The 12,365-nt window shown below is 36.0% G+C and overlaps 1 protein-coding gene across 1 annotated transcript in view; it reads left to right on the top strand.

Moving 5' to 3' along the window:
* Nucleotides 1-12,365, top strand: part of LEKR1 (leucine, glutamate and lysine rich 1) — a 174,925-nt gene that overhangs the window by 146,129 nt on the left and 16,431 nt on the right. The window contains exon 11 of the mRNA XM_021702626.1: nucleotides 9,534-9,698. Coding sequence (XP_021558301.1) covers nucleotides 9,534-9,698 — 165 coding nt within the window. The remainder of the gene's footprint in view (nucleotides 1-9,533; nucleotides 9,699-12,365) is intronic.

Genomic DNA, 12,365 nt, shown 5'->3' with positions numbered 1-12,365 from the left:
AGTATGTAATAAAGAGATATTGTAAACATTTCATCTTTTGATGCAGAAATTTCACTGATGGAATTAATGTGAATAGAGATTCACAGATTCTTCCCTTCCTTCAAACACCTGAGCTCCTCTTAGACTGGTAGAGTGAACTTTCCTGCCTTTGCTGTGTAGAAGTTCTTTATCTTCATGGTCACACCCCATGAAGGACTTTCAGATACAATCTACTGGAAAAGTCTCTGCATTTACAATTTACTCTATTACTGCTGCTTACTGTACCCTGTCTGTGAGGCGCTAACACAGCAAGTGGACCAAGTTAATGTTAGCATTTGATCATATAAAAGCATTATGGTCTTGCTTCATGCTGTTAATTTGATGATGAAAATAAACCTAAGTAAGATTTTCTAAGTTCTTGCTAAGACCATGATATCATTCTAATAAATTAATTATATCATAGATGTATTTTGGCATGTATAATTTTCTATGATATAAATGGGCACTTCATTTTGTTGAGAGGACATGACTTCTTGTTAATAAATCTGATCATTTAGCTTAGCAGTAAATCAAGATCCAGACCAGTAAAGCCAAGGAATGATAATTATGTCTTGGCTGTGCTAGTTATTGAGACTATGAATAAAAAGTTCCCTAAAAGTCCTCTCATGAGAAAGGAAAATCACTAATATGACACTGTCATCTCTTTCTTGGGTCACTGTGCCTTTGTGTAGGAATGAAGTGTTCCCTTTACAAATATATAATACACATATTAGAATAAACTTCATAACTTAAATGCTTTTAACATTCAAAAAAAGTGGATAGCAATTTGTGCCCGTACTTAATTATTTTAGAGTATGTAAAAAGCACATAACAGAATCAATAGTTGCTATGCAACAGGATGGCACATTTTAAAATAAACTGCATATTTACTAATTGCCATGGATTTTTATTTATTTCAAGTATTCCTTTGATGTGAAAAAAATAAATTAATGTGCATACTGAACATTTAAAATTGGTCCCAAATACACATGTTGTTGCTTTTCAGTTAAATTTTTTGTAATTATAGAATTTCCTATAGCCAGACTGCTGACATTAAGTGATAGTCATGTGTTGACTATTACTTGGTAGTGAGATAAACAAATTCCAACCAAATATTTTGTTAGATTATTATTAAGATATCCTATTTAGGAACATTTTAGAATTGTACTACTATTGACCTCATTTTAAATAGTACATAGAACGTTTAAAAACCAATAGTTAAAACAAACAAACAAACTGAACATTACTTCCTGGCTGAGCAACTGGATTAATAGTGAAAATGCAGGGGGGGCAAGGGTAGTTGGAGTTTACCTCAAGAAATAGTCAATTCCAGCACCAAAGGGAAGCAAACAGAACATCTAAAATTCTTCTTCAAAATAGAAGAGCCAAATGGCTGAATAATTCCTAATGTGTTTAAGTGTACTATTAATGGAATTTAGAAGGATAACTTGTAAAATAACAGAATTTGACAGGGATGAATTGTCATAAAATATAAATTTTCATTTATGCATATAAATGAATGGCTAAAAAGAATATTGAGAGCACACTTTAATTTATAAAATTATAATGTAATTTTTAAAATTGAACTAATAAAATCACAACATTTTAGATCTAGAATAGCCTGCAAATATCATCTGATTTAAACCCTTAATCAAGATAATAAGAATAGTCTCCATTATTAGTGTTTATTATATACCAGGCTTGTGCTTAATGCTTTCCATAAATGTAATTTTAATTATTATAAAATTATTATTCCCATTTGCACATGGAAAAAAATAAGGCTCAGAGAAGTTAGGTAAATTGCCAAAGTTATATAGCCAGGAAATAACAACTGATACAAACCTGGAAAAAGAAGGAGAGCTAACTACAAAATCCAAAACTTCTGCATTTGGCCTAGATGGACGAATAGGAGCCAGATTTACCCTCTCTCCTAACTAACTAAGCCACTGGAGAAAAGATAGAAAACGATGGTTTCCAGACACTAGATATCAGACTACAAAGGATAATGATTCTTAGAGATAGGAGACAAATGGGGTAAACTCTGTGATTGCCCAAACTTAGTTCCTTGAAATAAATTTAAGGCCACAGTGCAGGAAGTGTGAATCTAGGTAGTTTGGCAGGTTCTTTGAGTTAAGGAGACCAGAGAGATCAAGATAGCTACAATTCACAGGATGGTGTTCTCAGGGGAGAGCTGCACACAGAAAGAATGCTGGAGATCTACAAAGAGTTCCCATTAAGTATATGTATGGTCAGTGCATATGTGTGGGGAAACTACCCAAAGGCAGGGACAGACCCATCTGAAAGGACTAGAGAGGAATACCATGTGCTCACACAAGGCCAGACTGGAAGACCTATAATTCACAGGGCACTGGGTAGATACTTCTCAGAAGGTTCTTGCATCAGTAGTAGGAAAACATTAGCCCTAGACTAAATGCTGAGCTGATTCTGCCTAACAAATTTTAAAAGGAAGAACTATAAAAATCAAGCTGACTCAAAGAAACTTAACAACATCCCAGAAGAGAGTTCAATAATACTCATAGGAATATAAAAATACCCAGCATCTAACAAGGTAAAATTTACAATGCCTGGCATTCAATCAAAACTTGCCATCCAAAAGGAAAAGGAAAACAAGGCTCATGATGAGAGAAAAATCAATGAATAAAAACTGCCTCAGAAAGGCACAGATACTAGAATTAGCAGACAAAGACGTTAAAACAGTTGCGATAACTGTATTCCATTTGCCCAAAAACTAGAGGAAGAGGTGAGCATGTTAAGTAGAGATATGTATTATATAAAAAAGATCTAAAGTGAACTTCTGAGATGAAAAGTACAATATCTAAGATAAAAAGTACACTGGATGGGATTAGTGGCAGATTAGACATTCCAGAAGAAATGTTTAGTGAACTTGAAGACACACAACTGAAACAATCCAAATGAAATCAAAATAGGAGACTCAAAACAAACAAGAACATCAGTGAGCTATGAGACAAATTCAAGTGGACCAATATATGCCTAATTAGAATCCCCAAAGGACAGGAGAGAGAAGAAAGGACAGAAAAAATATTTGAAGAAATAATGGCTGAAAAAAATTAAGATTTAATGAAAACTATCAACCACACATTCAAGAAGCTCAACAAACCTCAAGCACACCAAGGAGCATTCTAATCTAATTGCTCAAAAATAGTGATAGAAAGAAAATCTTAAAAGCAACCAGAAGATAACAGACATATAAAGAGGAACAAAGATAAGGATGACAGCAGATTTTTCATCAAAGACCGTATAAGTGGGGCACCTGGGTGACTCAGTTAAGTGTCCAACTCTTGACTTTGGCTCAGGTCATTATTTCAGGTTGTGAGATTAAGCCCCGCATTGGGCTCCATGCTGCGTGTGGAGCCTGCTTAAGATTCTCTCTCTCCCTCTACCCCTCCCCCCTCTCTTTTTCTCTAGAAAAAAAAGACAATATAAGCAAGAAGAATGTGGGACTAAAAGTACTGAAAGAATGAGGGGACTGGGAGTGCAAGCTGCCTATCTAGAAATCCACACAAAGTGAAAATATCTTTCAAATATAAGGGTGAAAGAAAGATTTTTTCAGAGATGAAAAAGCTGAGCAAATATATCACTAGCACATCCACACTGTGAGAAATGTTAAAAGAAGTTCTTTAGTCAGAAGAAAAATTACACCACATGAAAATATGGATCTATACAAAGGAATGTAGGACATCAGAGATGGCAAAAATGTGGAAAAACATATGAGTCATTTAATTATTTGAATTTCTTTAAAATATAGTTAACTATTGAAACAAAAATATTAACAACCTAATATGAGATTTATAACATGTAGAAGCAAAATATATTACAAAAATAGCAGTGTCTAAGGGAAAATTAGAAGTATACTATTATGAGATTCCTACACATGAAGTGATCTATCACAGACTGCATTAAGTTAAAGATGTAGTCTATAAATTCTAAAGCAACCACAAAAATAGAAAAAGAATTATAGCTAACAAGCCAGCAAAGGAAATAAAATTGAATTTTTTTAAAAAAACCTCAATTCAGAAGAAGACAAAAAAAAAAGAGGAAGAGGAAAAAAGATGAGATGGACCAAATAGAAAACATATAGCAAGATAGATTTAAAGCTAATCATATCAATAATCTAATTAAATGTAAATCATCTAAACCAGGGGTCAGCATACTTTTTCTATAAAGGATCAGTTAGTAAATATTTTTGCTCTGTGGGGACACTGAGTCTCTTTTGGAACCACTCAGCTCTGCACAGCATAGCTTAAAATCAGCCATAGACAATAAGCAAATGAATGGGCATGGCTGAATTTAGTCTGTGGGCCATAATTTGCCAAGCCCTGGCCTAAATATCCCCATTAAATGACAGAGGTTGTCATGTTGGATAAAAATGCAAGATTCTACTATATGTTCCCTACAAAAAAATACACTTTAAAGAAGTATTTTAACAGATAGGTTAAAAATAAAGGATGCATAACACAAAGTATATGCTAACACAAATCAAAGGAAAGAGGAACTAGTTACTATTAGAAAAGTAAATTTTGGGGCACCTGGGTGGCTCAGTCGGTTGGGCAGCTGACTCTTGATTTCCGCTCAGGTCGTGATCTCAGGGTCCTGGGGTTGAGCCGCGTGTCAGGCTCCGCTCAGCACAGAGTCTACTGGAGGATTCTCAGTCTCTCCCTCCCTCTGACCCTACCCCGCCAGCACTCTCTCTCTGTCTCTCTCAAATAAATTAATAAATAAATTTTTAAAAAGAAGGGTAAATTTCAAAACAAAGATCAGAATATTTAGAATATTAGCAGGGGTAATGAACATCATTTCATAATGTTTAAGGGATCAGTTCACCAAGAGGACATAAATAATCCTAAATGTTTATTCACCTAATAACAGGGTTTTAAAATTGATAGACCAGCAAGGAGAAATAGACAAATCCGTAATTAGAGTAAGAGATGTCAATAATAGCCCTTTCTCAATAATAATTGATAGAAAAATACCTAGAAAATTAGTAGAGATATATTCTGTGGAAAATAATAGTTTTTTAGAACAACTTATTTTTAAGAAATATATTGGACAACACTATTAACTAACATGACCTAATTGATATTTATAAAATTCTCCATTTAACAGCAGAATAAAGATTCTTCTCAAGTGCACATGGGACATTTACTAAAATAGATCATATTCTGGAGCATAAGTAACTCTCAATAAATTTGAAAGGATTCAAGACATACAAAGTATTTTTTCTGACCACAGTGAAATTAAAATAGAATTTATTAACAAAAAGTTATCTGGAAAGATCCCCAAATATTTTGAAACTAAATAAATACCAAGTCCATGCCCTTAATCACTATGCTATGTAGATGTGTGAGGAGACAGGCTACATGGAAAAATGAAACATGCTGAGCCATGGGTTCTACCAGAAACATCTAAGTGTGCACACCCCCTCCATCTCATAGTACCTCTGTGATCTTGGTGAAGGTACTTAACCTCTCTGAGCCTATTTTATAATCCAGTTTGAATAATAATAATTATTATATTATTATTATTATATGTTATAAGAATTAAATGAGTTAATATATAAAATGTGTTCTGTACCATGCCATCCTACCTTGTATTGGTACCAAGTGAATATTCTCTCCTTTCATACTGAGTTTACACAGTTCTTGGCAGGACTTCAATACATATTCTGATCCCTTAGCGTTGTTTTTTTTACTGCAAAGTTTATGTATTTGAATAATCATCTACTTTTACAATATATTTATTCAGCAGTTAATTCATAAATAATCTGAAGTATTAGTTTTCAACCAGCATTTTTTTAACTTTTGGAAAACAGTAAAATAATTTATTTTTAGGAGATATATTTTTTTAAATTATATACGTACATCAAATATAAACAAATGACCTAATTACTACTTCGACATCTGAAATTCCCTTGCTTTCATAGGGATTGTCATAAATGAATGATTATGTTACAACATGGTGTTTGGCTCCAAGACAGAAAATTATCGCAGAATCAACCACAAATATCTCACTTGGAAAATAGTGAAAAGACAGAATTTTGCACATCAGTATTAGACACGGGTGTTATAAAATACTAATTATGCATTTCAATACAAATACAAAGGGAATTAAAAACAACCTACTCAGAGTGCTCTAGAGTCATCAGGAAGCCTTCACCAAGGAGGGAGTTTGAAGTAATGGGAGATAGGGATAAATAAAAAGCAAAAAAATTAAAAACTGAAATGTGTACAGAGATAACAATTTATTTTAGTTTGTGTAACTCCTAAGCTCATATATTATTCATGCTTTGGTTTTAGAAATCAGAATTTCCCCATGATTATTAAAATTACTATTAGTTATTATATAAAGTGGTTCATATTTTATATAAGCACCATCACCAAATTAATTTATTTTGCATAAACATAAGTTCTGCCATCTAAGATATTTTATTTTTTTTATCTAAGGTATTTTATTTTATTTTTTTCAAGGTTTTATTTATTTCTTTGAGAGAGTGAGCGAGCGAGAAAGAGCAGGAGCAGGCGGAGGGGCAGAGGGAGAGGGAGAAGCAGGCTCCCTGCTGAGCAGGGAGCCCACCTCCATACCAGGACCCCAGGATCATGACTGGAGCTGAAGGCAGACACTTAACCAACTGAGCCACCCAGGTGCCCCTATCTAAGATAGTTTAAAGAGTTTATATCAACATATAAAAAACATAAACACAATAATTTGGCATGAATTCATCTTCTCAATGGCAAATAATATACTGGCTTAAAAAAATCACTGTGATCGTTGGCTCATCATTTTGTTCAATCTATTCAGATTATGAAGGAACTAGTGGTATCATCTTTCTATGCTACAGTGTCAACACATTCGGGTGGCCCTTGGTATCCGTTGGAGCTTCCTTAAATATTTACAAATCCCACCTGAAGCTCGTTACTTTGCCTCTCTTTCTCTGGTTGTGCACACTAAAAACCAACTCAGTAATAGTAAATCACTCTTCTCTCTTCTATTTACATGCTTTTTCTTTCCCACCTTCCTTCTATTCCTTTTTATTTTTAAGATTTTATTTATTTATTTGTCAGAGAGAGAGAGCGTGCATGTGCACAAGCAGGGGGAGCGGCAGGCAGAGGGAGAAGCAGGCTCCCTGCTGAGCAGGGAGCCCCACGCGGGGCTCGATTCCAAGACCCTGGGATCATGCCCTGAGCCAAAGGCAGATGCTTAACCGACTGAGCCACCCAGGTGCCCCCTTCCTTTTCCTTCCTTTTTTTCTCTTTACCTACAGTAGTTCATTCCAAGGAATAGTTTGGGGACAAGAAGGACTTGCTACCTGACTTGCTACTTGACTCGTTCAGTCCATCAGCTACCTCCTTTTCTTCCCTGAATACCTTCTGTGTTTCATCCTCTTCTAGGGACTCCACTGATTTCCTAAATGGCCTCTTCCCCATAATAAATTTAAAAAAAAAATTTTTAAGTCCTTCTAAAGTCTTTCTGTCATCTAATTTACAGTTTGTCCTGTCCCATCTAGTCTGCATATATTCTTATTCTCTTAATTCAAGCAATGAAAAGAAATTAAAGGATTCAAGGCATCTTTGGGAGGCAAAGTGAATAGAACTTGGTGTTGGATTAGGTGTGAAGGGTAAAAATGATGTCCCAGTTGCTGACCTGAATAACTAGATGGATTGTGGTTACTGTGTCTTGACTGGGGAAGGAACAGGTGGGGAGGGGATTGTATCTAGGTTTCTGGTTCAGACAGTTTATTTGAGACACCTGTGGCATATCTCAATGGCTAGCAGGGATGGGTAGATGTAAGTACCTGGAATTCAGAAGAACATCTGTTTTTGGGGGTTTTTTTGTTTTTTCCTGAGTGCCCCTGAGGCTTCCCTTGCCTTTAGGAGTCCACGAGAACAATACATTTGAGCAATGCTATCATGTTCCTAAATGATCCTTAGCATCCTTTTTCTCAAACAATCCAGAAACTTATTTTGAGAGAGCCAAAATAACTCCTTGAATTGAATATAAACGTAATTGTTTTGCCTTGGAGGAAATGCTTAGTCCTATAACCAGTGCAACAAACTCGACTGACCCCACACTGGGGCTAGTCTTTTATCTGTATTTTATTTAATTTAAAGGACTTTATGTAAACTTTCTTGGCAAATTTTCTGTTTCCTGGTACCCTGGTTTCAGTGTTTCCCTGAGAAATTCATGTTGACCTCTTTCCTCCTCTCAGAGTGATATGAATCACAGAGTCACAGTAAGTCAAGTTTGACAGTTTTTCTCCCAAGTTATCTGGCATTTACTCCCTCTAAGAACTTATAATCATGGCACAATGTAAATCTAGAGCCAGCCTGTCACTGAGATTCTCTCATCTCGCTAGATGAACCAGGCCTGAATGACTCCAGTACTCATAGATTTGTTCTCTCTCTTGCTCTAGTAGGCAGAGCCAAAACCAATGGTTAAAAACCACAGGGAGAGAGATGTTGGCTCAACTAAAGGAAAAACTGCCTAATGCTTAGTGCTGTCTGAAAATGGAAATGCTTGCTGGGAAGGAGTGAGTTATGGTTTCTAGTGGTGTTGAGGCACAGGGCAGACAATCGTTTGGTGCAGATTCTGTGGTAGAGACTGAAGAGTCAGAGCATAGAAGTAATCTCCACTGACTATTGAATCTCTGCTCGTGCTAGAGCTTTATACATATGTTTTGTCCCGTTTATCCTCATAACAACTCCCAAGGCAACTAGTTGTAACCCCACCAGGAGAGGTTACAGTCACAATTTAAGATTATACAGCTAGAATGTGGCAGAGCCAGGGTTTAGAGCCAGGATTTAAACTCAACTTCCTCTGAATCCAAAGCCCTTGCTTATTCTTTCCACAATTCACGGAAGCTTGAGAAATGGAACCAGGGGATTTCTAAGGTCCCTTGCAGTGCTGTGGTTCTGTATAAGTACAACATGGATACAGGCATCACTGACTTGACTGTGTTTTCCTTAATCATCCTTCTGGCCTCAATCACATTACAATGATAATCTGTGACTCCAAAACTTTCTGGGATCTCCATCAAGAAAAGACCATTAAAAAAAAAATCAACATTTGTACTTTGTATCCCCTCTGAGCTTTCAACAGAACGTAGTCTAAAGGCCTCAGAATCTTTTTTATTTTTTTCTTATAGGGTTTCTGGGAGGGACTGAGTTTATAATACACATATACAGAAGATTAAGCTTTTAATATTTCTGAAAACTGTCGTAAGATATTGTCCTAACTTCTCTACTCATTTTACAAGTCTTAGAAGGTCTTAGAAGATCTTGAAATATTTGACCCAAGGTCAATTTTTCTGGCCTAAGTTCTGAGTCAGATTATTTTTAAACATTAGAATTAAAAAGTTAGATTCATTAAAAAATAAATATTAGAATTAATTTTTTAAAAAACTAGAGTCTGAAAATAAGCTTAATTTACTCATCTTAAGGTCAAATGGCTTTGTATGTGTGTTAAATGCTATTTTCTAGATTGAAGCTGAGCTGGCCAAGGAAAGAGCCCGACATTTAGTTGAATTTGAGGAGCAAGCTCTGCTTTTTAAGGAAGAAGCTAGGCTAGAACTTGATATTGAAAAGGAAAAACACCAAGAAATAATCCAAAAGTATAAGAAAGAACAAGAGGAACTACAAACGAAGGTCTGTCATCATGATGTTCATTATTATTTAATGGGTTTGAAACTATAGATGTTGGTTATTTCCTTCTAAGAACACTGTACAGTATTTTTAACTCAAGCAGCTTTCCTCGGGGTCATTGTGCGTCGGTTTTAGCGACATGGGTGGAGTGGTTTAGATCATTTTCAGAATTAATAGCTGAGATAAATCATAGAAGCATACAATACAGCTATGTATGGATTTTTTTTCTACTAAAATAAACTTTTTAAAAAGATTTTATTTATTGGGCGCCTGGGTGGCTCAGTTGGTTAAGCGACTGCCTTCGGCTCAGGTCATGATCCTGGAGTCCCGGGATCGAGTCCCGCATCGGGCTCCCTGCTCGGCGGGGAGTCTGCTTCTCCCTCTGACCCTCCCCCCTCTCATGTGCTCTCTGTCTCTCTCATTCTCTCTGTCTCAAATAAATAAATAAAATCTTTAAAAAAAAAGATTTTATTTATTTAAGAGAGAAAGAGTGAGAGAGAGAGAGAGCACAAATGGGGGTGTGGGGGGAGAAGAAGGCTCCCCACTGAGCAGGGAGCCAGATAACACTAGGGGCTGGATCCTAGGACCCTGGGATCATGACCTGAGCCAAAAGTCAGACGCTTAACTGACGGAGACACTCAGGTGCCCCAAAATAAACCTATTTTTTAAAACAGCATAATTAGGGGCATTTGGGTGGCTCAGTCAGTTAAGCATCTGACTTCAGCTCAGGTCATGATCTTGGGGTCCCGGGATCCAGCCCCAGGTTTGGCTCAGTTCTCAATGGAGAGTCTGTTTCTCCCTCCCCCTCTATGCCTCCACCACCCTCATGCTCCCTCTCTCAAATAAATAAAATCTTTAAAATAAATAAAAATAAAAGAGCATAAATTATATAACTAATAATTAGCATGGTTAGCTATTTTACCAACAACTAAAGCCTATCTCCTTTAATTGCAAGTATTTCCAATTCTAGATATTTTTTGAATGAAGGGAAATATTTTAAAAATGTAATCTACCTCCATAATTTCTGAAACAGTATGTCCTAAACATAATTTTTTTAAAGATTTCATTTTTAAGTAATCTCTACACTCAACATGGGGCTCAAACTCACAGCCCCGAGATCAAGTCGCATGCTTTTCCAACTGAGCCATCTGGGGACCCCCTAAACATAATCTAAGGTTTTGTTTAGGTTGCCTGTTACTATAAGACCTGAGTGTCATATATATGCATGTTTTTGTGTATACGTATATATTTGCATTTGTGTATATGTATATGTGTGTGTATATTAACCAAGATTCAGTGGGGAAATCATACTTCGAATAAATTCACTAAGAGTCTGTGTAAATGAAGTATCAGATGAGACTTAATGGCCTCTACTTTGGTGTACAGGAGATATGGTACAGCCTTTTCAATAGCACTGTCAATGATAGGAAGGGCCAGCTACATGATTATGTGACAAGTACGATATCACAGGGTCCCACACTCAAAAAGGCTTTGTACTACTTGGGTGTAATGCTCTGCAAATGTTGTCTTGAAATTCCTAGTAAGTTTACCTTTGAATTTGTGTTTTGTAAGTAAAGTTCTATTGGGACAGTGGTGCACTTGCTGGGAGCTTGAAGTCTCAGCTCACCCAAATTTCTACCTCTCCTAGACTAGTTTGCTCCGAGAAGAGGCCTCTTAAGGCAGACCCCAACTTGCCAGGGGTTATGGTTTTTCAAAGTAAGTCATAAAAACAGATTTTGTAAGTGAATTCTCTTGATTTTTAAAAGCTGACTCCCTTTTTGAAGAGATCAAAACGTATCTGTGCCTATATGAGTCTCCTGTCCCGAGGATAATCTGGTCTGTTTCAGTGTTGACTCGCCTCTGGATGATGGAAACTACTGCTCAGACCTAGCAATGACCCTTTTCCTTCCTGGATTAATTGAATATAATGGAATGTTAATTTAATTTTTAAAGTTACTAAGTGTGAATAGATTTCGTGCAGAAGTTATTCTTAATGTAAATTTAACATTTGAAACAAATTTTGGATATATAACTCTTAAGTAATAGTTCACAAAATCCTTGGAACTTTGGTCTATGAATGTTTTCCAGATTCTTCATGGACTGGTTTCTTGTCATACTAATATTTATAATATGACGATATCCATAGCATAAATAATAAGGATATGTTTCATCAGAAGCAGCTTTTCTCTTCCTGGTTTGTTTTCTTTTCTTTGTTTTGTTTTTTAAGGAGAAAGAAAACAACCAGCCTTTTCCCTTCTAAAGACTCCCAGGACTCTCAGCCAAAGCTGCTCATCTTCTCTCATCTCTTTATCTCTCATTCTCTCACCTTTTTATCTAGAGGTACCACCTACAGAGACAGTATATTTTCAAAGTGTTCTGGTATTCTCTAGAATTGCACAGTCTAATATGTTAGCCATGTATGGTGACTTTAATTTCAATTAATTAAAATTAAATAAAATTTAAAATTCAGTTCATCAGTCACATTAGCCACACTTTTAATGCTCACTAGCCAGTCCTGGCAAGCCAGAGCCTATTGAGTGCATCTCTTTCCAACTCAGCAATTGGTGATGTCACCTTGGAATCGGCCAGGGTGAGAATATTTACACCATCGAGACTAGATACAAATCTGGCTTTTGTGTGTGTATGAGTCAGTTGCTAAACATTTATTGA

This window comes from Neomonachus schauinslandi, chromosome 1 (genome assembly GCF_002201575.2).
Source record: "Neomonachus schauinslandi chromosome 1, ASM220157v2, whole genome shotgun sequence".
NCBI lineage: Eukaryota > Metazoa > Chordata > Mammalia > Carnivora > Phocidae > Neomonachus > Neomonachus schauinslandi.
The sequence above is the reverse complement of the archived record's forward strand: the minus strand, read 5'-3'. Positions and strand labels throughout refer to the sequence as shown.